Genomic DNA, 21,004 nt, shown 5'->3' with positions numbered 1-21,004 from the left:
TATACAGGACCTCACCACTAGGGGGCACATAAATACTATAACTATACAGGACCTCACCACTAGGGGGCACATAAATACTATAACTATACAGGACCTCACCACTAGGGGGCACATAAATACTATAACTATACAGGACCTCACCACTAGGGGGCACATAAATACTATAACTATACAGGACCTCACCACTAGGGGGCATACAGTGCTGAATCCCATGGCTGGGGAGGACAGGTAACTCTGAGTTTTTGAATTTAGTCACAACCATAGAACCACACCCATTCTCCGATAGGCTCCTCCTCTTATAATGGCGTCATGCACAGCGGGAGCGGCTCCATTCTAGACACGCCCCTTGCAGTTGAGCAGCGCCAATCATTCAGAGACTAGAAGTCACATGTTTCTCAGCGGCAACAAGCGACGAGCGGAAGTGACGCAACTAGCAGCAGAGAACTTCCGGGGTGAGTGAGGCAGAGCTCAGTGTGTGCTGTGATAGCGCCTCCGCAGGCTGTGTAGTGCTCTGCAGCAGCGCTGCTTGTCCTCGGGCGTCCGTGCTGCGGGCTGTGTGACCCGCATGAGGTATATACAGGAAGCCTCCCCTGTACACCCTGTATATGGCTCCTCATCTTATCCCTCACTGACAGGGATCATATTCATCCTGCCTGTGGGTCTACCCGGGAGCCGATTCTTAATGTCAGGGGAGGAGGAGGTGATTCCTAATGTCAGGGAGGAGGAGGAGGTGATTCCTAATGTCAGGGGAGGAGGAGGTGATTCCTAATGTCAGGGAGGAGGAGGAGGTGATTCCTAATGTCAGGGAGGAGGAGGAGGTGATTCCTAATGTCAGGGAGGAGCAGGAGGTGATTCCTAATGTCAGGGGAGGAGGAGGTGATTCCTAATGTCAGGGGAGGAGGAGGTGATTCCTAATGTCAGGGAGGAGGAGGAGGTGATTCCTAATGTCAGGGGAGGAGGAGGTGATTCCTAATGTCAGGGGAGGAGGAGGTGATTCCTAATGTCAGGGAGGAGGAGGAGGTGATTCCTAATGTCAGGGGAGGAGGAGGTGATTCCTAATGTCAGGGAGGAGCAGGAGGTGATTCCTAATGTCAGGGGAGGAGGAGGTGATTCCTAATGTCAGGGGAGGAGGAGGTGATTCCTAATGTCAGGGAGGAGGAGGAGGTGATTCCTAATGTCAGGGGAGGAGGAGGTGATTCCTAATGTCAGGGAGGAGCAGGAGGTGATTCCTAGGGTCAGGGGAGGAGCAGGAGGTGATTCCTAGGGTCAGGGGAGGAGCAGGAGGTGATTCCTAGGGTCAGCGGAGGAGCAGGAGGTGACTCCTAGGGTCAGGGGAGGAGGAGGTGACTCCTAGGGTCAGGGGAGGAGGAGGAGGTGATTCCTAGGGTCAGGGGAGGAGCAGGAGGTGACTCCTAGGGTCAGGGGAGGAGCAGGAGGTGATTCCTAGGGTCAGGGGAGGAGCAGGAGGTGATTCCTAGGGTCAGGGGAGGAGCAGGAGGTGATTGCTAGAGTCGGGGGAAGAGGTGATTTTTAGGGTCAGGGGATGATGTTGGGGGAGAGGGAGGCGATTTCTAGGGTCAGGGAACAAGAGGCCATTTGTAGGGTCAAAGAATGATTTCTAGGGTTGGGCGAGTGGGAGGTGAAGTCTAGGGTTAGGCACAAATAGTGCAGAATATTTTGCACCCCAGTAGTATGAAGGCAGTCAGTCAGTATGTCACTCACCTTCTGTGGTTATGACGGTTCACAACATCGAATTTCCAATACTGATTAGGTTTCTTCCCCTCGGGGTGCCCTAGGGTGTGAACATTGAGTCCAGTGGTTACTGATGTTCGAAGTTAAACATGGATTAGAGATTTAGGACTGGACTGTATTAGAAGTTTCACATATACATAGTAGAGTATTTGTAGTTATAGATAACATTGGAAAAAATTCAGGCACAGTGACTATAGTGCCCCTCCATATACAGTGATACCTCGGTTCTCGAACATAATTCGTTCCGGGAGGTCGGTTGAGAACCAAATTGTTCGAGAACCGAAACAAAAAAACCCATAGGAAATAATGGAAACTGGATTAATTCGTTCCAAGCCCCAGAAAATGCCTATTTACTGGCCTAATTTGTATATAATATGTAGAAAAACATGAGTCTCAACAAGAAATAAGAAAGAAAAGTGTATTTATTAAAACAAAAAAAATTAAATGTACTGTACAGTACAGTAAATTGTGTTTCATTTACTGTACCTGTACCAACCTTTATGGCAGGAGGGAATGAATGTGGAGGGAGGAGGGAAGGGGGATGGTTATTGCTCTGATGGGAAGTCCTCTTCAATAACAACAGAGGGTAACTGCTCTTCGGGTGTTTCTGTTCTCGGTGTCTTTTGCTGAGGAGAATCAGAATCTTGCTCTGCAGTTGCTTGTCTGATTTCTTTACGGAAGAATTTGTCAATGGTTTGCTGTTTTTTTCGGCTTTGCAAAATTTTGCGGAAAGTGGACATAACATTGTCATTAAAAATGTTAACTGCTCTATTTGCTACCACTTTATCAGGGTGATGTTGTTCAACAAAATTGGCGATTTCTGCCCATTTAGCACACATTTCATGAATAAGGCCACTAGAAATATCCTCCACTCTCTCCTCTTCTTCAGAAGAAATGTCTTCAACCATATCCTTCTGCTGCTGTTGTTGTAGGTGCATTAGTTCCTCGGTGGTTAACTCAGCAGCGTGACCTTCCACAAGTTCGTTGATGTCATCTTGTTGAATGTCAAGGCCCATGGTCTTTCCTATGGCCACAATATCATCAACCACAGCAACATCTTCATCAATGACCGGAGCTGACTCAGGTTCTAAAGGCTCACTGTCCCTTTTGGGCCAAAGTTTTCGCCATGCAGCATACAATGTGCGATGAGTGACATTACTCCAAGCAGTGTCAATCAAGTTTACACAATTCAGGATGTTGAAGTGTTGTTTCCAAAATTCCCTCAGAGTTAACTGTGTGTCATTTGTCACTTCAAAGCACTTCCGGAAGAGGGCCTTTGTGTACAATTTCTTAAAATTGGATATGACCTGTTGGTCCATGGGTTGCAGAATAGGGGTTGTATTGGGGGGTAAGAATTTTACTTTTATGAAGCTATAGTCATCAACTAGATCTTCTTCTAAAGCTGGGGGGTGAGCAGGAGCATTGTCCATCACTAATAGACATTTTAATGGCAAATTTTTTTCTGTCAGGTATTCCTTCACTCGAGGTGCAAAAACTTCACGCACCCACTCTGTAAAGAATTGTCGGGTAACCCAAGCTTTGGTGTTAGACCGCCACATCACAGCCAATTTACTCTTCATGACATTGTGCCTTTTGAATGGCCGGGGATTGTCAGAATGATAGACAAGCAAGGGTTTTACCTTGCAATCACCACTTGCATTTGCACAAAACAAAAGAGTAAGCCTATCTTTCATAGGCTTGTGCCCTGGTAGTGCTTTTTCCTCTTTGGTTATGTAGGTGTTGGCTGGCATTTTTTTCCAGAATAATCCGGTCTCATCGCAGTTGAAGACCTGCTCAGGAACAAACCCTTCTGCTTTGACATAGTCACTAAATTCTTTTATGAAGCTATTAGCAGCCTCCTGGTTTGCACTAGCTGCCTCCCCATGCCTAGTGACGCGATGTATGCCACTTCTATGTCTGAAATTCTCAAACCAACCTCTGCTGGCTTTAAACGTGAAAGCACATTCACCACTTGTACCAGGTGTTTCTGTGTTCAGGTCACTAAATATTTGGAGTGCTTTCTCACAAATAACGACCTCATTGATGCTGTCACCTGCTAACTCTTTTTCTTTAATGAAAATAAGGAGCAGCTTCTCCATTTCCTCCATTATCTGAGGCCTTTGCTTAGTTAACAGTGTAACACCTTTGGCAACACTGGCAGCCTTTATAACATCTTTATTCTTAAGGAAGGTAGAGATGGTTGATTTTGGCATGCCATACTCTGCAGACAGATCCGACACACGTGTGCCCTGTTCATATTTGCCAATGATTTCTTTCTTGAGTTCAATCGTTGTTCTCACAACTTTCCGCTTACCTTTGTCTGCATTACCACTTCTGGCTTTCTTTGGACCCATGTCTAAGGGTTAAATTCAGTGTACAGTACAGTACAGTAATTTACAGTAACAAAGCGACTCTCTCTCTCATTAACTCACAATGATGACGCAGGCAAGGCGCTGGGCCGAATGAACGCCATTCGGCTCAACTCGGCTAATCTCGGACGTTCGGCTGTTCGAGTTCCAAATATTTGTTCGGAGTCCAAGACAAAATTTTCTCGAACTTCCTGTTCGAATACCGATTTGGTCGAAAGTCAAGGCGTTCGAGAACCGAGGTATCACTGTACCTCTTAATACTACAGAATGATCTGTTACTCTAAACCACTTTTATGATGTTTCCATTTTCTGCTCTTCATTTTTATTTTTCCGTGTACATAGCTGTGTGAAGGATTGTTTTCTGAGTAATAAATTGTTCTTCATAGTGATTCTATTTATTATTGCTGTGTACCGGGAAGCTTTGCAAAGATTTGCAAAATGTTCAGCCATGAGTTGCAGTCCGCACCCTGCGGACAGAGTCCACTAAGTGGTTCCATAACTGATGGTGGTGTTGTGTGTGGCATTCCTCCACACTGTGTCCTCACTACTCCTGGGTCCTCTCCTGCTGCTCCGCTCTGTGTCCTCACTGCCCGCCTGGTCCTCTCCTGCTGCTCCGCTCTGTGTCCTCACTGCCCGCCTGGTCCTCTCCTGCTGCTCCGCTCTGTGTCCTCACTGCCCCCGGGTCCTCTCCTGCTGCTCCGCTCTGTGTCCTCACTGCCCCCGGGTCCTCTCCTGCTGCTCCGCTCTGTGTCCTCACTGCCCCCGGGTCCTTTCCTGCTGCTCCGCTCTGTGTCCTCACTGCCCTCGGGTCCTCTCCTGCTGCTCCGCTCTGTGTCCTCACTGCCCTCGGGTCCTCTCCTGCTGCTCCGCTCTGTGTCCTCACTGCCCCCGGGTCCTCTCCTGCTGCTCCGCTCTGTGTCCTCACTGCCCGCCTGGTCCTCTCCTGCTGCTCCGCTCTGTGTCCTCACTGCCCGCCTGGTCCTCTCCTGCTGCTCCGCTCTGTGTCCTCACTGCCCGCCTGGTCCTCTCCTGCTGCTCCGCTCTGTGTCCTCACTGCCCGCCTGGTCCTCTCCTGCTGCTCCGCTCTGTGTCCTCACTGCCCCCCGGGTCCTCTCCTGCTGCTCCGCTCTGTGTCCTCACTGCCCGCCTGGTCCTCTCCTGCTGCTCCGCTCTGTGTCCTCACTGCCCGCCTGGTCCTCTCCTGCTGCTCCGCTCTGTGTCCTCACTGCCCGCCTGGTCCTCTCCTGCTGCTCCGCTCTGTGTCCTCACTGCCCGCCTGGTCCTCTCCTGCTGCTCTGCTCTGTGTCCTCACTGCCCGCCTGGTCCTCTCCTGCTGCTCCGCTCTGTGTCCTCACTGCCCGCCTGGTCCTCTCCTGCTGCTCCGCTCTGTGTCCTCAATGCCCCCGGGTCCTCTCCTGCTGCTCCGCTCTGTGTCCTCACTGCCCGCCTGGTCCTCTCCTGCTGCTCCGCTCTTTGTCCTCACTGCCCCCGGCTCCTCTCCTGCTGCTCCGCTCTGTGTCCTCACTGCCCCCCGGGTCCTCTCCTGCTCCGCTCTGTGTCCTCACTGCCCCCGGGTCCTCTCCTGCTGCTCCGCTCTGTGTCCTCACTGCCCCCCGGGTCCTCTCCTGCTGCTCAGCTCTGTGTCCTCACTGCCCCCGGGTCCTCTCCTGCTGCTCCGCTCTGTGTCCTCAATGCCCCCGGGTCCTCTCCTGCTGCTCCGCTCTGTGTCCTCACTGCCCCCCGGGTCCTCTCCCGCTGCTCCGCTCTGTGTCCTCACTGCCCCCGGGTCCTCTCCTGCTGCTCCGCTCTGTGTCCTCACTGCCCGCCTGGTCCTCTCCTGCTGCTCCGCTCTGTGTCCTCACTGCCCCCGGGTCCTCTCCTGCTGCTCCGCTCTGTGTCCTCACTGCCCTCGGGTCCTCTCCTGCTGCTCCGCTCTGTGTCCTCACTGCCCCCGGGTCCTCTCCTGCTGCTCCGCTCTGTGTCCTCACTGCCCGCCTGGTCCTCTCCTGCTGCTCCGCTCTGTGTCCTCACTGCCCGCCTGGTCCTCTCCTGCTGCTCCGCTCTGTGTCCTCACTGCCCGCCTGGTCCTCTCCTGCTGCTCTGCTCTGTGTCCTCACTGCCCGCCTGGTCCTCTCCTGCTGCTCCGCTCTGTGTCCTCACTGCCCGCTTGGTCCTCTCCTGCTGCTCCGCTCTGTGTCCTCACTGCCCGCCTGGTCCTCTCCTGCTGCTCCGCTCTGTGTCCTCACTGCCCGCCTGGTCCTCTCCTGCTGCTCTGCTCTGTGTCCTCACTGCCCCCGGGTCCTCTCCTGCTCCTCCGCTCTGTGTCCTCACTGCCCCCCTAGTCCTCTCCCGCTGCTCCCCTCTGTCTCCTTACTGCCCCGGGTCCTCTCCTGCTGCTCCGCTCTGTGTCCTCACTGCCCCCCGGGTCCTCTCCTGCTGCTCCGCTCTGTGTCCTCACTGCCCCCGGGTCCTCTCCTGCTGCTCCGCTCTGTGTCCTCACTGCCCCCCGGGTCCTCTCCTGCTGCTCAGCTCTGTGTCCTCACTGCCCCCGGGTCCTCTCCTGCTGCTCCGCTCTGTGTCCTCAATGCCCCCGGGTCCTCTCCTGCTGCTCCGCTCTGTGTCCTCACTGCCCCCGGGTCCTCTCCTGCTGCTCCGCTCTGTGTCCTCACTGCCCGCCTGGTCCTCTCCTGCTGCTCCGCTCTGTGTCCTCACTGCCCCCGGGTCCTCTCCTGCTGCTCCGCTCTGTGTCCTCACTGCCCTCGGATCCTCTCCTGCTGCTCCGCTCTGTGTCCTCACTGCCCCCGGGTCCTCTCCTGCTGCTCCGCTCTGTGTCCTCACTGCCCCCGGGTCCTCTCCTGCTGCTCCGCTCTGTGTCCTCACTGCCCGCCTGGTCCTCTCCTGCTGCTCCGCTCTGTGTCCTCACTGCCCGCCTGGTCCTCTCCTGCTGCTCCGCTCTGTGTCCTCACTGCCCGCCTGGTCCTCTCCTGCTGCTCCGCTCTGTGTCCTCACTGCCCGCCTGGTCCTCTCCTGCTGCTCCGCTCTGTGTCCTCACTGCCCCCCGGGTCCTCTCCTGCTGCTCCGCTCTGTGTCCTCACTGCCCCCGGGTCCTCTCCTGCTGCTCCGCTCTGTGTCCTCACTGCCCCCCGGGTCCTCTCCTGCTGCTCAGCTCTGTGTCCTCACTGCCCCCGGGTCCTCTCCTGCTGCTCCGCTCTGTGTCCTCACTGCCCCCCGGGTCCTCTCCTGCTGCTCCGCTCTGTGTCCTCAATGCCCCCGGGTCCTCTCCTGCTGCTCCGCTCTGTGTCCTCACTGCCCCCCGGGTCCTCTCCCGCTGCTCCGCTCTGTGTCCTCACTGCCCCCCGGGTCCTCTCCCGCTGCTCCGCTCTGTGTCCTCACTGCCCGCCTGGTCCTCTCCTGCTGCTCCGCTCTGTGTCCTCACTGCCCCCGGGTCCTCTCCTGCTGCTCCGCTCTGTGTCCTCACTGCCCTCGGGTCCTCTCCTGCTGCTCCGCTCTGTGTCCTCACTGCCCCCGGGTCCTCTCCTGCTGCTCCGCTCTGTGTCCTCACTGCCCGTCTGGTCCTCTCCTGCTGCTCTGCTCTGTGTCCTCACTGCCCGCCTGGTCCTCTCCTGCTGCTCCGCTCTGTGTCCTCACTGCCCGCCTGGTCCTCTCCTGCTGCTCCGCTCTGTGTCCTCACTGCCCGCCTGGTCCTCTCCTGCTGCTCCGCTCTGTGTCCTCACTGCCCGCCTGGTCCTCTCCTGCTGCTCTGCTCTGTGTCTTCACTGCCCGCCTGGTCCTCTCCTGCTGCTCCGCTCTGTGTCCTCACTGCCCGTCTGGTCCTCTCCTGCTGCTCCGCTCTGTGTCCTCACTGCCCGTCTGGTCCTCTCCTGCTGCTCTGCTCTGTGTCCTCACTGCCCCCCGGGTCCTCTCCTGCTGCTCCGCTCTGTGTCCTCACTGCCCGCCTGGTCCTCTCCTGCTGCTCCGCTCTGTGTCCTCACTGCCCGCCTTGTCCTCTCCTGCTGCTCCGCTCTGTGTCCTCACTGCCCGCCTGGTCCTCTCCTGCTGCTCTGCTCTGTGTCCTCACTGCCCCCGGGTCCTCTCCTGCTGCTCCGCTCTGTGTCCTCACTGCCCCCCTAGTCCTCTCCCGCTGCTCCCCTCTGTCTCCTTACTGCCCCGGGTCCTCTCCTGCTGCTCCGCTCTGTGTCCTCACTGCCCGCCTGGTCCTCTCCTGCTGCTCCGCTCTGTGTCCTCACTGCCCCCCGGGTCCTCTCCTGCTGCTCCGCTCTGTGTCCTCACTGCCCCCGGGTCCTCTCCTGCTGCTCCGCTCTGTGTCCTCACTGCCCCCGGGTCCTCTCCTGCTGCTCCGCTCTGTGTCCTCAATGCCCCCGGGTCCTCTCCTGCTGCTCCGCTCTGTGTCCTCACTGCCCCCCGGGTCCTCTCCCGCTGCTCCGCTCTGTGTCCTCACTGCCCCCGGGTCCTCTCCTGCTGCTCCGCTCTGTGTCCTCACTGCCCGCCTGGTCCTCTCCTGCTGCTCCGCTCTGTGTCCTCACTGCCCCCGGGTCCTCTCCTGCTGCTCCGCTCTGTGTCCTCACTGCCCTCGGGTCCTCTCCTGCTGCTCTGCTCTGTGTCCTCACTGCCCCCGGGTCCTCTCCTGCTGCTCCGCTCTGTGTCCTCACTGCCCCCGGGTCCTCTCCTGCTGCTCCGCTCTGTGTCCTCACTGCCCGCCTGGTCCTCTCCTGCTGCTCCGCTCTGTGTCCTCACTGCCCGCCTGGTCCTCTCCTGCTGCTCCGCTCTGTGTCCTCAATGCACCCGGCTCCTCTCCTGCTGCTCCGCTCTGTGTCCTCACTGCCCCCGGATCTGGTGGGTTAAGGGCACTGAGCAGAGAGGACCCTGGAGTGATACTTGTCAGCTGTACTGTATGACTTCTGAGTCCAATCCTGCTCCTGGCACATACAACCAGGGCAGGACAAAAAGCAGCTAATGGGGGAGAAAAGAAGCAGCAGTGCGGAACAGAGAGGAGCAGAGGACCCAGGAAAGGAGACGATTTCTTTTTGTGTGCACTGGGGTAACCAGGATAATTGGTTTTATTTTCTGGGGGTCTCCATTATTAGTAGTTGTTTACTTTGGGGGTCTTCAGTGTTAGTATTTTTATACTCTGGTGGTCTGCAATATTGTAAGTCTGCTAAGCGTTCTCCAGTATTATAATCTGTTATTGGGTCTCCAGTATTTGACTGGTCTGGGGTCTCGAGTAATATTATTATCTGCTTTAGATATATATATTAGATATAGAGAGGGTCACGGTATATAAACAGATAGACACCCGACTGATGACCCCTAGCTACAGACGGACCCCTCTGCCCCCTGTGACCTCTGGTGACCTCTCTGGATGCTTTACTATAGTCCCAGGCTGCAATGATCAGCTGTAAGGAGTCTGTAATGAAGCTTTATTGATAATCCTTGGTCCCATTACAGCAAAAAATTGTTAAACTCCAATTGTCACTGGGGCAAATTTTTTTTTTTTCTGGAGCTACAATTATAAACTATACAGTTTCGACTTACATACAAATTCAACTTAGGTTCCTTCGGTTTATACTTATCTTGTACGTAACCCGTGGACTACCTGTATATATCTAATAAAGGGATGATGGTATCTAATAGAGGGGGCACAGTATGAATTAAAAGGGGGGACTGCATGTATTCATTATGGGGGTACAGTGAACATTTAATTCGGAGGGCCATTTACATCTGTAAATTCATTTGGGATACTGTATATATGTATATAGGGACCACTGCCAGGATCTATTATGCTTCTAGTACTGTACTTATGTATTGAACTCCATACTGGTGCTGTATTTATGTACTAAGCTTTGTTCTGGTGAAGTATACATGTAAATCGCTATTGGAAGACATGAAGAGCAATGTCTGAGCTACCTGGGTGGGATAGTGCTGCACACACTATAATCCATACATAAATGTATGTTTCTAATGTTTTTAGTTTAGTAGAGGGGGGGGGGGTAAGGGGGTTGTTTATGCTAAAATCGGGGCACATTGTATATATTTTAATAACATGGAGGGGACAATCTTTTGAGATCCTCCCTGTACAACAAATTGCCTAGAAACTGCCCTGCATTGGGGACTTGTACTTTGCGCTGAGTAGATTTCACTGACCTCCAAAAGGTAAAAGAAAATTTTATTTATCCTGTGATGAAAACCTTCCCTTTGTGCTGAGGCATCATGCGATTGATAGCAAAGTCAAGTCAGTGACCAAATAAACTCTCTTAAATGGGGATGCACTGTAATTTTTACTCTTCATTCATGTTACCATAGGTATACAGTCAGGGAGGCCGAGCAGTGAGCCACTCCATTATGTGTGACAGGACCCTGTTTTATTAAAGGATAGAGCCTTACTTGCTGATCAGTGGCAGTCTTAGTGAAGAGTATCCCCATCGCACCCCAAGGTGAGTGGAGCAGCCGGTGACTCATAGCCAGGCTGCCCCATCCATCTCTATGCCGAGTATCGGACCTAACTTGCCTTTGTGGGAAAACCCCTATCTGCAGTCTAGGTTTGTGCCCCACCTCCTGTAGAAAGACTTTGTGGTACAGTCCGTCATACAGGAGGTTCTGATCCCTGTGATCTCCATGAGGAGAGTGTAGGAAGTGTCACCAGAGGCAGATTCACACTGTGGCTAAATACATTCATCCTGATGTGATGGAGGCAGGAAGAGAAAGAAATGGTTAATAAATTAGCATAACATAACCAGGTCCTGAAGAGATCAACTTCTGTTTGTTCTGTAGACAGGATGGAAAATAATCCGGTCCCTGACCAAACCTTTTATAGTGGCATGACCGAAAAGATCCTAAACCTCTCCCTGGAGATCATCTACCTGCTGACTGGAGAGGTGAGGGATTCTGGGTAATATATCACATGACATCACTCTTATCTGTATTAATGACACAGGACATGACTGGAGAGGTGAGGGATTCTGGGTAATATATCACATGACATCACTCTTATCTGTATTAATAACACAGGACATGACTGGAGAGGTGAGGGATTCTGGGTAATATATCACATGACATCACTATTCTCTGTAATAATAACACAGGACATGACTGGAGAGGTGAGGGATTCTGGGTAATACATCACATGACATCACTATTCTCTGTAATAATAACACAGGACATGACTGGAGAGGTGAGGGATTCTGGGTAATATATCACATGACATCACTCTTATCTGTATTAATAACACAGGACATGACTGGAGAGGTGAGGGATTCTGGGTAATATATCACATGACATCACTATTCTCTGTAATAATAACACAGGACATGACTGGAGAGGTGAGGGATTCTGGGTCATATATCACATGACATCACTCTTATCTGTATTAATAACACAGGACATGACTGGAGAGGTGAGGGATTCTGGGTAATATATATCACATGACATCACTCTTATCTGTATTAATAACACAGGACATGACTGGAGAGGTGAGGGATTCTGGGTAATATATCACATGACATCACTCTTATCTGTATTAATAACACAGGACATGACTGGAGAGGTGAGGGATTCTGGGTAATAGATCACATGACATCACTCTTATCTGTATTAATAACACAGGACATGACTGGAGAGGTGAGGGATTCTGGGTAATATATCACATGACATCACTCTTATCTGTATTAATAACACAGGACATGACTGGAGAGGTGAGGGATTCTGGGAAATATATCACATGACATCACTCTTATCTGTATTAATAACACAGGACATGACTGGAGAGGTGAGGGATTCTGGGTAATATATATCACATGACATCACTCTTATCTGTATTAATAACACAGGACATGACCGGAGAGGTGAGGGATTCTGGGTAATATATCACATGACATCACTCTTATCTGTATTAATAACACAGGACATGACTGGAGAGGTGAGGGATTCTGGGTAATAGATCACATGACATCACTCTTATCTGTATTAATAACACAGGACATGACTGGAGAGGTGAGGGATTCTGGGTAATATATCACATGACATCACTCTTATCTGTATTAATAACACAGGACATGACTGGAGAGGTGAGGGATTCTGGGTAATATATCACCTGACATCACTGTATTAATAACACAGGACATAAGGGGAAAATGGAGGAATTTTGTATTGTATATTGGGCTTTTATCGGGGTCTCTCTATACACAGGATAACACAGTAGTGAGGAATATATTGGATAAATCCGTCACCCCCATCAGTTGCCCCCATGTGTCAGGAGGATGGAGCAAGAGCCCCATCATGGAGCCTCCATCACTGATGCCTAAAAGGAACAAGAAGCAGAAGATCCTGGAGATCACCTATAAGATGATCGAGCTGCTGAGCGGAGAGGTGAGCGCTGCAGGGGATGCTGGGACATTATACAAGGGGTGATGTGTCTGGGTGATGTCTGGGTGATGATGTGGGTGTCAGGTCCCTATAAGGCAGTGATGGTGAACCTTTTAGAGCCTGAGTGCCCAAACTTCAACCAAAAGCCACTTATTTATTGCAAAGTGCCAGCTCAGCAATTTAAGCAGTAATTTATTTCTCCTTGTTCATTGACAACTTTCAATCTTTCAGCCTCCCAAGGACACTCACGCAGTTGAAAGGAGGAGGGCAAATTCATCTATCATTGTAGGAAGGTTCTGCAGGCAGATTCTTTGAGTTCTGTCTGGTGAACTTTATTCTGGGGTGATGGCCTGGGTGCCCAGAGAGGGCTCCGAGTGCTGCCTCTGGCACCAGTGCCATAGGTTCGCCACCACTGCTATAAGGTGTCAAGATGTCAATATCTTTTTCTCCAAGGAGGAGTGGGACTACATAGAAGGACACAAGGACCAGTACAAGAACATAATAATGGAGGAGCACCAGGACCCCCCATCACCAGGTAAGAAGAGGGATGGTAGAGCGATGTTGTGTCCCCCATGATCTGATTATAACATAAAAACAGTGGGAGTCAGGTGTCATGTAAGTCTCTGTGTCTCCTGTAGATGGATCCAGTGAGAGAAATCCATCAGAGAGATGTCCAAGTCCTTGGTATTCCCAAGATGGTCCAGAAGAAGATTACAGTGTCCCAGATGGTGAACAGGTAAATGGAGCTTCACAAAACACCAGATAGTTCTGCTGGGATACACTGAGGTGTCAGGATCACTTCTGGAGGGTGGGGGGCTGTCAGATGACGGTCCAGCATGACCTGATGGTCTCTCTTTTTGAACCTGAACTTTTACCTAAGTATGATTGTAACATCCCTCCAAATGGTATTTGCCTTCTATGATGTAGTTTGTTTCAAAATCTTAAGTTGCTGATATCTTGGTCTTCCTTCCATCTTTCCTCTCATGGTGTCCCACACACATACAGACCAGTCATGAGGATATCAGAACTAATGATTTGTTTTGCCTTTGACACAGTAACAGCATTGAGGTGGGTGGATTTATTATGGAAAGGTAGGTGGCTAAAATGTGAACTATGCCACATATTTCTCTCGTGTATGGTCTGTGACCTGAGAGATGGAGGCCACTAGTTCGATAATCTCATCAACACGCTATTCATTTTACCAAAGCATCTCTGGTTTTAGGGACCCCCCATGGTCCCTGATATGATATGTGGCAGGTAGCAGAAGACTCTCTCCGTTATTGTCTTTTACACAGCAGATCATAGTCCTGATATATCTCTACCAGTGTGTCCTGACCTGTCCTGTTTTCTGAGCCTGTGTGTCCTGACCTGTCCTGTTCTCTGTGCCTGTGTGTCCTGACCTGTCCTGTTCTCTGAGCCTGTGTGTCCTGACCTGTCCTGTTCTCTGAGCCTGTGTGTCCTGACCTGTCCTGTTCTCTGAGCCTTTGTGTCCTGACCTGTCCTGTTATCTGAGCCTGCGTGTCCTGACCTGTCCTGTTCTCTGAGCCTGTGTGTCCTGACCTGTCCTGTTCTCTGTGCCTGTGTGTCCTGACCTGTCCTGTTCTCTGAGCCTGTGTGTCCTGACCTGTCCTGTTCTCTGAGCCTGTGTGTCCTGACCTGTCCTGTTCTCTGAGCCTTTGTGTCCTGACCTGTCCTGTTATCTGAGCCTGCGTGTCCTGACCTGTCCTGTTCTCTGAGCCTGCGTGTGTCCTGATCTGTCCTGTTCTCTGAGCCTGCGTGTGTCCTGATCTGTCCTGTTCTCTGAGCCTGCGTGTGTCCTGATCTGTCCTGTTCTCTGAGCCTGCGTGTGTCCTGATCTGTCCTGTTCTCTGAGCCTGCGTGTGTCCTGATCTGTCCTGTTCTCTGAGCCTGCGTGTGTCCTGATCTGTCCTGTTCTCTGAGCCTGCGTGTGTCCTGATCTGTCCTGTTCTCTGAGCCTGCGTGTGTCCTGACCTGTCCTGTTCTCTGAGCCTGCGTGTGTCCTGATCTGTCCTGTTCTCTGAGCCTGCGTGTGTCCTGATCTGTCCTGTTCTCTGAGTCTGCGTGTGTCCTGACCTGTCCTGTTCTCTGAGCCTGCGTGTGTCCTGATCTGTCCTGTTCTCTGAGCCTGCGTGTGTCCTGATCTGTCCTGTTCTCTGAGCCTGCGTGTGTCCTGACCTGTCCTGTTCTCTGAGCCTGCGTGTGTCCTGACCTGTCCTGTTCTCTGAGCCTGTGTGTCCTGACCTGTCCTGTTCTCTGAGCCTGCGTGTGTCCTGATCTGTCCTGTTCTCTGAGCCTGCGTGTGTCCTGACCTGTCCTGTTCTCTGAGCCTGCGTGTGTCCTGATCTGTCCTGTTCTCTGAGCCTGCGTGTGTCCTGACCTGTCCTGTTCTCTGAGCCTGCGTGTGTCCTGACCTGTCCTGTTCTCTGAGCCTGCGTGTGTCCTGATCTGTCCTGTTCTCTGAGCCTGCGTGTGTCCTGACCTGTCCTGTTCTCTGAGCCTGCGTGTGTCCTGATCTGTCCTGTTCTCTGTGCCTGCGTGTGTCCTGACCTGTCCTGTTCTCTGAGCCTGTGTGTCCTGACCTGTCCTGTTCGCTGAGCCTGTGTGTCCTGACCTGTCCTGTTCTCTGAGCCTGCGTGTCCTGACCTGTCCTGTTCTCTGAGCCTGCGTGTCCTGACCTGTCCTGTTCTCTGAGCCTGCGTGTGTCCTGACCTGTCCTGTTCTCTGAGCCTGCGTGTCCTGACCTGTCCTGTTCTCTGAGCCTGCGTGTCCTGACCTGTCCTGTTCTCTGAGCCTGCGTGTCCTGACCTGTCCTGTTCTCTGAGCCTGCGTGTGTCCTGATCTGTCCTGTTCTCTGAGCCTGCGTGTGTCCTGATCTGTCCTGTTCTCTGAGCCTGCGTGTCCTGACCTGCCCTGTTCTCTGAGCCTGTGTGTCCTGACCTGTCCTGTTCTCTGAGCCTGTGTGTCCTGACCTGTCCTGTTCTCTGAGCCTGTGTGCCCTGACCTGCCCTGTTCTCTGAGCCTGTGTGTGTCCTGATCTGTCCTGTTCTCTGAGCCTGCGTGTCCTGACCTGTCCTGTTCTCTGAGCCTGTGTGTCCTGACCTGTCCTGTTCTCTGAGCCTGTGTGTCCTGACCTGTCCTGTTCTCTGAGCCTGTGTGTCCTGACCTGTCCTGTTCTCTGAGCCTGCGTGTGTCCTGACCTGTCCTGTTCTCTGAGCCTGCGTGTGTCCTGATCTGTCCTGTTCTCTGAGCCTGCGTGTCCTGATCTGTCCTGTTCTCTGAGCCGGCGTGTCCTGACCTGTCCTGTTCTCTGAGCCTGCGTGTGTCCTGACCTGTCCTGTTCTCTGAGCCTGCGTGTCCTGACCTGTCCTGTTCTCTGAGCCGGCGTGTCCTGACCTGTCCTGTTCTCTGAGCCTGTGTGCCCTGACCTGCCCTGTTCTCTGAGCCTGTGTGCCCTGACCTGCCCTGTTCTCTGAGCCTGTGTGTCCTGACCTGTCCTGTTCTCTGAGCCTGCGTGTCCTGACCTGTCCTGTTCTCTGAGCCTTTTACAGGACAATGGAACCTCATCTCAATCCTCTTTTGAAATAGGCTGAAGATGTGGCTGACATCAAAGTTGAAGTTTTGGAAGAAGAAAAAGAGGGAGACCTGATTGATGATCTCCAGTGTAAGGAGGAGGCGTCCCCAGTAGAGATCAGTCCAGGTGAGGAATAATCCTAAATATACACAGTAGAAATCCCTCTACTCCTCATGTTACACATCTAAAAACACAGTGAAATGAGGGCCAAACCTGAGTAGAAAAATGAAACCATGACCCCCCCCATTAAAAGTCATAAGAAAGAAATCTAAAGGCCAAATTACACGCGCCTCCATGGAAAATACAGGCAGACCCCGGGTTACATACAAGATCGGTTCTGTAGGTTTGTTTTTAAGTTGAGTTTGTATGTAAGTCAGAACTGTATACTTTATTATTGTAACCCCAGTCAAAATTTTTTTGCTCTCTGTGACAATTGGATTTTAAAAATGTTGGATTCTCATAAGAACCAGGATTAACACTAAAGCTTCATTACAGACGCCTGTGATAACTGTTACAGCTGATTATTGTAGCCTAGGGCTAAAGTACAGTAACTTACCAATATCCAGAGGTCCGTTTGTAACTAGGAGTCGTATGTACCGTAAGTCAGGTGTTCTTAAGTAGGGGACCGCCTGTACTGCAAATGTAAATCTGCTTTGGAGTCGCAGCTCATTTTGATGGAGCCAGAATAAAATGGACTGACTCAGACAAAATTATATAATAAATTGTTACAATTAAGTCACTGCAGGATGTGCTGAACATTTTTTTCATCAGAATTTGGGGAAATGATGGAATGTCCTATGAATGTCTGTTTTATTCCTGATCTAAGGATGTTGAGATGAATGTGAATGCGCTTTATGTACATGCTCACAAGTGAAGGGGAAGGAATGTCTGCACTTATCCTACAACTGTTTGAGTGATCAGGAAAACTGCTCCTGCTGTTCACTACTCCACTGTAGCTCTGCGCATGCGCAGTAGCTTCTGCATCAGTGCTACCACACATGTGCAAAGCAGCGCTCGTGTTGGCACTCATGCCAAGGCAACTATATATGTGCAGAGATCCAGTGGAGCAATGGCCAGCAGGAGCAGTGTGAAGAACACATTGTGAACGCACAGGTAGGAGGGATCACAGAGGTTAATGGGGCATGGAGTAACCTTTGCCCCCACTCCCCGGAAAGGTTACTCCATGCCTTGGTAGCGAGTGTGATAGATCTGCCTAAAGAGATGGCTTTTATGAGCACATTTGAAGCTTTGGAGGGTGGGTATTAGTAATGTCATTCCAGAGAATTGGTGCAGCTTGGGAGAAGCCCTGGAGTCGTGCGCAATAGGTTCAAATTAATGTCACTGGCAGATCAAAGAGCATGGGTAGGGCAATAGACTGAGATGAGATATAGGGAGGTGCAGCATTATGCAGAGCTTTGGGATGAGGGTTATAAGCTGTACTCGGAAGGAGACGGGCAGCCAGTTCAGTGATTGGCACAAACTGGAGGCAGCCATTTAGTGTTTGGTCTGATAGACGAGCCTGGCTGCTGCATGGAGAACAGATTGTGGAGGAGAGAGTTTAGTGAGTGGAAGATGATTAGTACGGAGTTACAGCAGTCTAGATAAGAGGGAATCAGGTTTCAATTATAAGACATAGATGGATTCTGGAGATGTTTCTCAGATGCGGCAAGATTGAGCAAGAGATTGATTATGCGGTGCAAAGGAAAGGTCAGAGTCCAGCACAACCCCAAGACAGCGGCCTGTGCCCCGGTGCTATAGTGACCCCACAGACTGAGGTGGAGAGGTCAGGGTTGGGTCCGTAAATGGTGGAAAGGCAAGAAGTTAGGATGAGCGGAAGATGAGAAGAGAGGAATCCAGAAAAGGAGACACTGTAAGCGCATTCACTGAGAGAAAGTGAATTGTCCTTTAGGCCAATAGAGCAAAGCCTCCAGAGGAGGAGCTGGTGGTCCACAGTATGGACCGCTGCCGAGAGATCCAGGAGAATGAGGAGAGAATAGTCACCTTTGGATTTTGCAGTGAGGAGATCATTGGAGACTTTAAAAAGAGGAGCTTCAGTGGAATACATAGAGCGGAAACCAGATTGTAGGGGTCAAGGAGGGAGTTAGCTGAGAGATAGCGGGTTAGTCGAGAATAGACCAGGCGTTCCAGGAGTTTGGAGATGAAAGGGAGGTTAGAAACTGGTCGGTAGTTAGTACCACTGGATGAGTCCAGTGAAGGTTTCTTTAGTAAAGGGGTAACAATAGCATGCTTGAAAGAAGAGGGGACGACCCCAGAAGAGAGAGAGAGATTGAAAATTTTAGTGAGGTGAGAAGTGACTGCTGGGGAGAGAGACTGTACCAGATGTGAGGGGATGGGGTCACTGATGCCGGTAGTGGGGCGAGCAGAGGAAAGGAGCCTGGGGATGTGAATAAGTCCCATGTACTACATGGTGCAGGTGGCCGCGGGATGAGGTGTCGGCTCTGCCACAATTTGCACCGTTTTTGCTGATATTTATGGATATGTCATATCTCTCATTTCTTCTATTGTTGTTCTCCTCAAAGGGGTATTCCTCCCTCCAAGACAAAATTCTTGAATATACTCAGCATAACAAAATAACACATTCTCTTATTCACTGTTATTACCAAAAATACAGCATTTCACTGATGTATTTCACACCTGTCTCTATCAATCCTGCTGCACACTATTTCAGTTGCCCCGGGATCCGACCAGAAATCTTCAGCTGTTTATGGTTCTGCAGACCAGATTCTTCTCATGAATAGCTTCTCCTGTCTGCTTGATGCAGTGTGTTCTCTGCCTCCAGCCCCCTTGCATTACAAGATGAGCTCACACACAGACACTGCCTGCCAACAAGCAAGATAAGGGCTGTTTGTGTTATAGCTCAGATGTAGCAGAGGTGACAGTGTGTGTTATATCTCAGATCTAGCACCTCACCGATCTCATCATCTCATCTCTGATCTGTCTCATCTCTCTTTTTCTATGTGTCAGATACTAGTTAAATGTTCAGAAGCTCAAAAAAAGTGTAGATAAACCCTGGACCCTGATAATATAAGCACATTGTGGGTTCAAGTCCCATCCAAGTCAACATCTGCAAAGTGTTTGCGTGTTCTCTCTGTGTGTTTGCGCCTTCTCTCTGTGTGTTTGCGCCTTCTCTCTGTGTGTTTGCGTCTTCTCTCTGTGTGTTTGCGTCTTCTCTCTGTGTGTTTGCGTCTTCTCTCTGTGTGTTTGCGTCTTCTCTCTGTGTGTTTGCGTCTTCTCTCTGTGTGTTTGCGTCTTCTCTCTGTGTGTTTGCGTCTTCTCTGTGTGTTTGCGCCTTCTCTCTGTGTGTTTGCGTCTTCTCTCTGTGTGTTTGCGTCTTCTCTCTGTGTGTTTGCGTCTTCTCTCTGTGTGTTTGCGCCTTCTCTCTGTGTGTTTGCGTCTTCTCTCTGTGTGTTTGCGCCTTCTCTCTGTGTGTTTGCGTCTTCTCTCTGTGTGTTTGCGTCTTCTCTCTGTGTGTTTGCGTCTTCTCTCTGTGTGTTTGCGTCTTCTCTCTGTGTGTTTGCGTCTTCTCTCTGTGTGTTTGCGTCTTCTCTCTGTGTGTTTGCGTCTTCTCTCTGTGTGTTTGCGTCTTCTCTCTGTGTGTTTGCGTCTTCTCTCTGTGTGTTTGCGTCTTCTCTCTGTGTGTTTGCGTCTTCTCTCTGTGTGTTTGCGCCTTCTCTCTGTGTGTTTGCGTCTTCTCTCTGTGTGTTTGCGCCTTCTCTCTGTGTGTTTGCGTCTTCTCTCTGTGTGTTTGCGTCTTCTCTCTGTGTGTTTGCGTCTTCTCTCTGTGTGTTTGCGTCTTCTCTCTGTGTGTTTGCGTCTTCTCTCTGTGTGTTTGCGTCTTCTCTCTGTGAGTTTGCGTATTCTCTCTGTGTGTTTGCGTCTTCTCTCTGTGTGTTTGCGTCTTCTCTCTGTGTGTTTGCGTCTTCTCTCTGTGTGTTTGCGTCTTCTCTCTGTGTGTTTGCGCCTTCTCTCTGTGTGTTTGCGTCTTCTCTCTGTGTGTTTGCGTCTTCTCTCTGTGTGTTTGCGTCTTCTCTCTGTGAGTTTGCGTATTCTCTCTGTGTGTTTGCGTCTTCTCTCTGTGTGTTTGCGTCTTCTCTCTGTGTGTTTGCGTCTTCTCTCTGTGTGTTTGCGTCTTCTCTCTGTGTGTTTGCGCCTTCTCTCTGTGTGTTTGCGCCTTCTCTCTGTGTGTTTGCGTCTTCTCTCTGTGTTTGCGTCTTCTCTCTGTGTTTGCGTCTTCTCTCTGTGTTTGCGTCTTCTCTGTGTGTGTTTGCGTCTTCTCTCTGTGTTTGCGTCTTCTCTCTGTGTTTGCGTCTTCTCTCTGTGTGTTTGCGTCTTCTCTCTGTGTGTTTGCGTCTTCTCTGTGTGTTTGCGCCTTCTCTCTGTGTGTTTGCGTCTTCTCTCTGTGTGTTTGCGTCTTCTCTCTGTGTGTTTGCGTCTTCTCTGTGTGTGTTTGCGTCTTCTCTGTGTGTGTTTGCGTCTTCTCTCTGTGTTTGCGTCTTCTCTCTGTGTTTGCGTCTTCTCTCTGTGTGTTTGCGTCTTCTCTCTGTGTGTTTGCGTCTTCTCTGTGTGTTTGCGCCTTCTCTCTGTGTGTTTGCGTCTTCTCTCTGTGTGTTTGCGTCTTCTCTCTGTGTGTTTGCGTCTTCTCTCTGTGTGTTTGCGTCTTCTCTCTGTGTGTTTGCGTCTTCTCTCTGTGTGTTTGCGTCTTCTCTCTGTGTGTTTGCGTCTTCTCTCTGTGTGTTTGCGTCTTCTCTCTGTGTGTTTGCGCCTTCTCTCTGTGTGTTTGCGTCTTCTCTCTGTGTGTTTGCGCCTTCTCTCTGTGTGTTTGCGTCTTCTCTCTGTGTGTTTGCGTCTTCTCTCTGTGTGTTTGCGCCTTCTCTCTGTGTGTTTGCGTCTT

The 21,004-nt window shown here is 51.0% G+C and overlaps 1 protein-coding gene across 1 annotated transcript in view; it reads left to right on the top strand.

Moving 5' to 3' along the window:
- Positions 1–323: 323 nt before the first annotated feature.
- LOC140106455 (uncharacterized) overlaps positions 324–21,004 on the top strand; it is a 44,043-nt gene continuing 23,362 nt past the window's right edge. The window contains exons 1-6 of the mRNA XM_072130901.1: positions 324–452; positions 10,911–11,014; positions 12,324–12,503; positions 12,954–13,035; positions 13,139–13,236; positions 16,107–16,218. Of these exons, the coding sequence (XP_071987002.1) occupies positions 389–452; positions 10,911–11,014; positions 12,324–12,503; positions 12,954–13,035; positions 13,139–13,236; positions 16,107–16,218 (640 nt within the window). The 5' untranslated portion in view covers positions 324–388. The remainder of the gene's footprint in view (positions 453–10,910; positions 11,015–12,323; positions 12,504–12,953; positions 13,036–13,138; positions 13,237–16,106; positions 16,219–21,004) is intronic.

This window comes from Engystomops pustulosus, chromosome 11 (genome assembly GCF_040894005.1).
Source record: "Engystomops pustulosus chromosome 11, aEngPut4.maternal, whole genome shotgun sequence".
NCBI lineage: Eukaryota > Metazoa > Chordata > Amphibia > Anura > Leptodactylidae > Engystomops > Engystomops pustulosus.
Note: the sequence above shows the minus strand (reverse complement) of the source record. Positions and strands in the feature narration are given on the sequence as shown.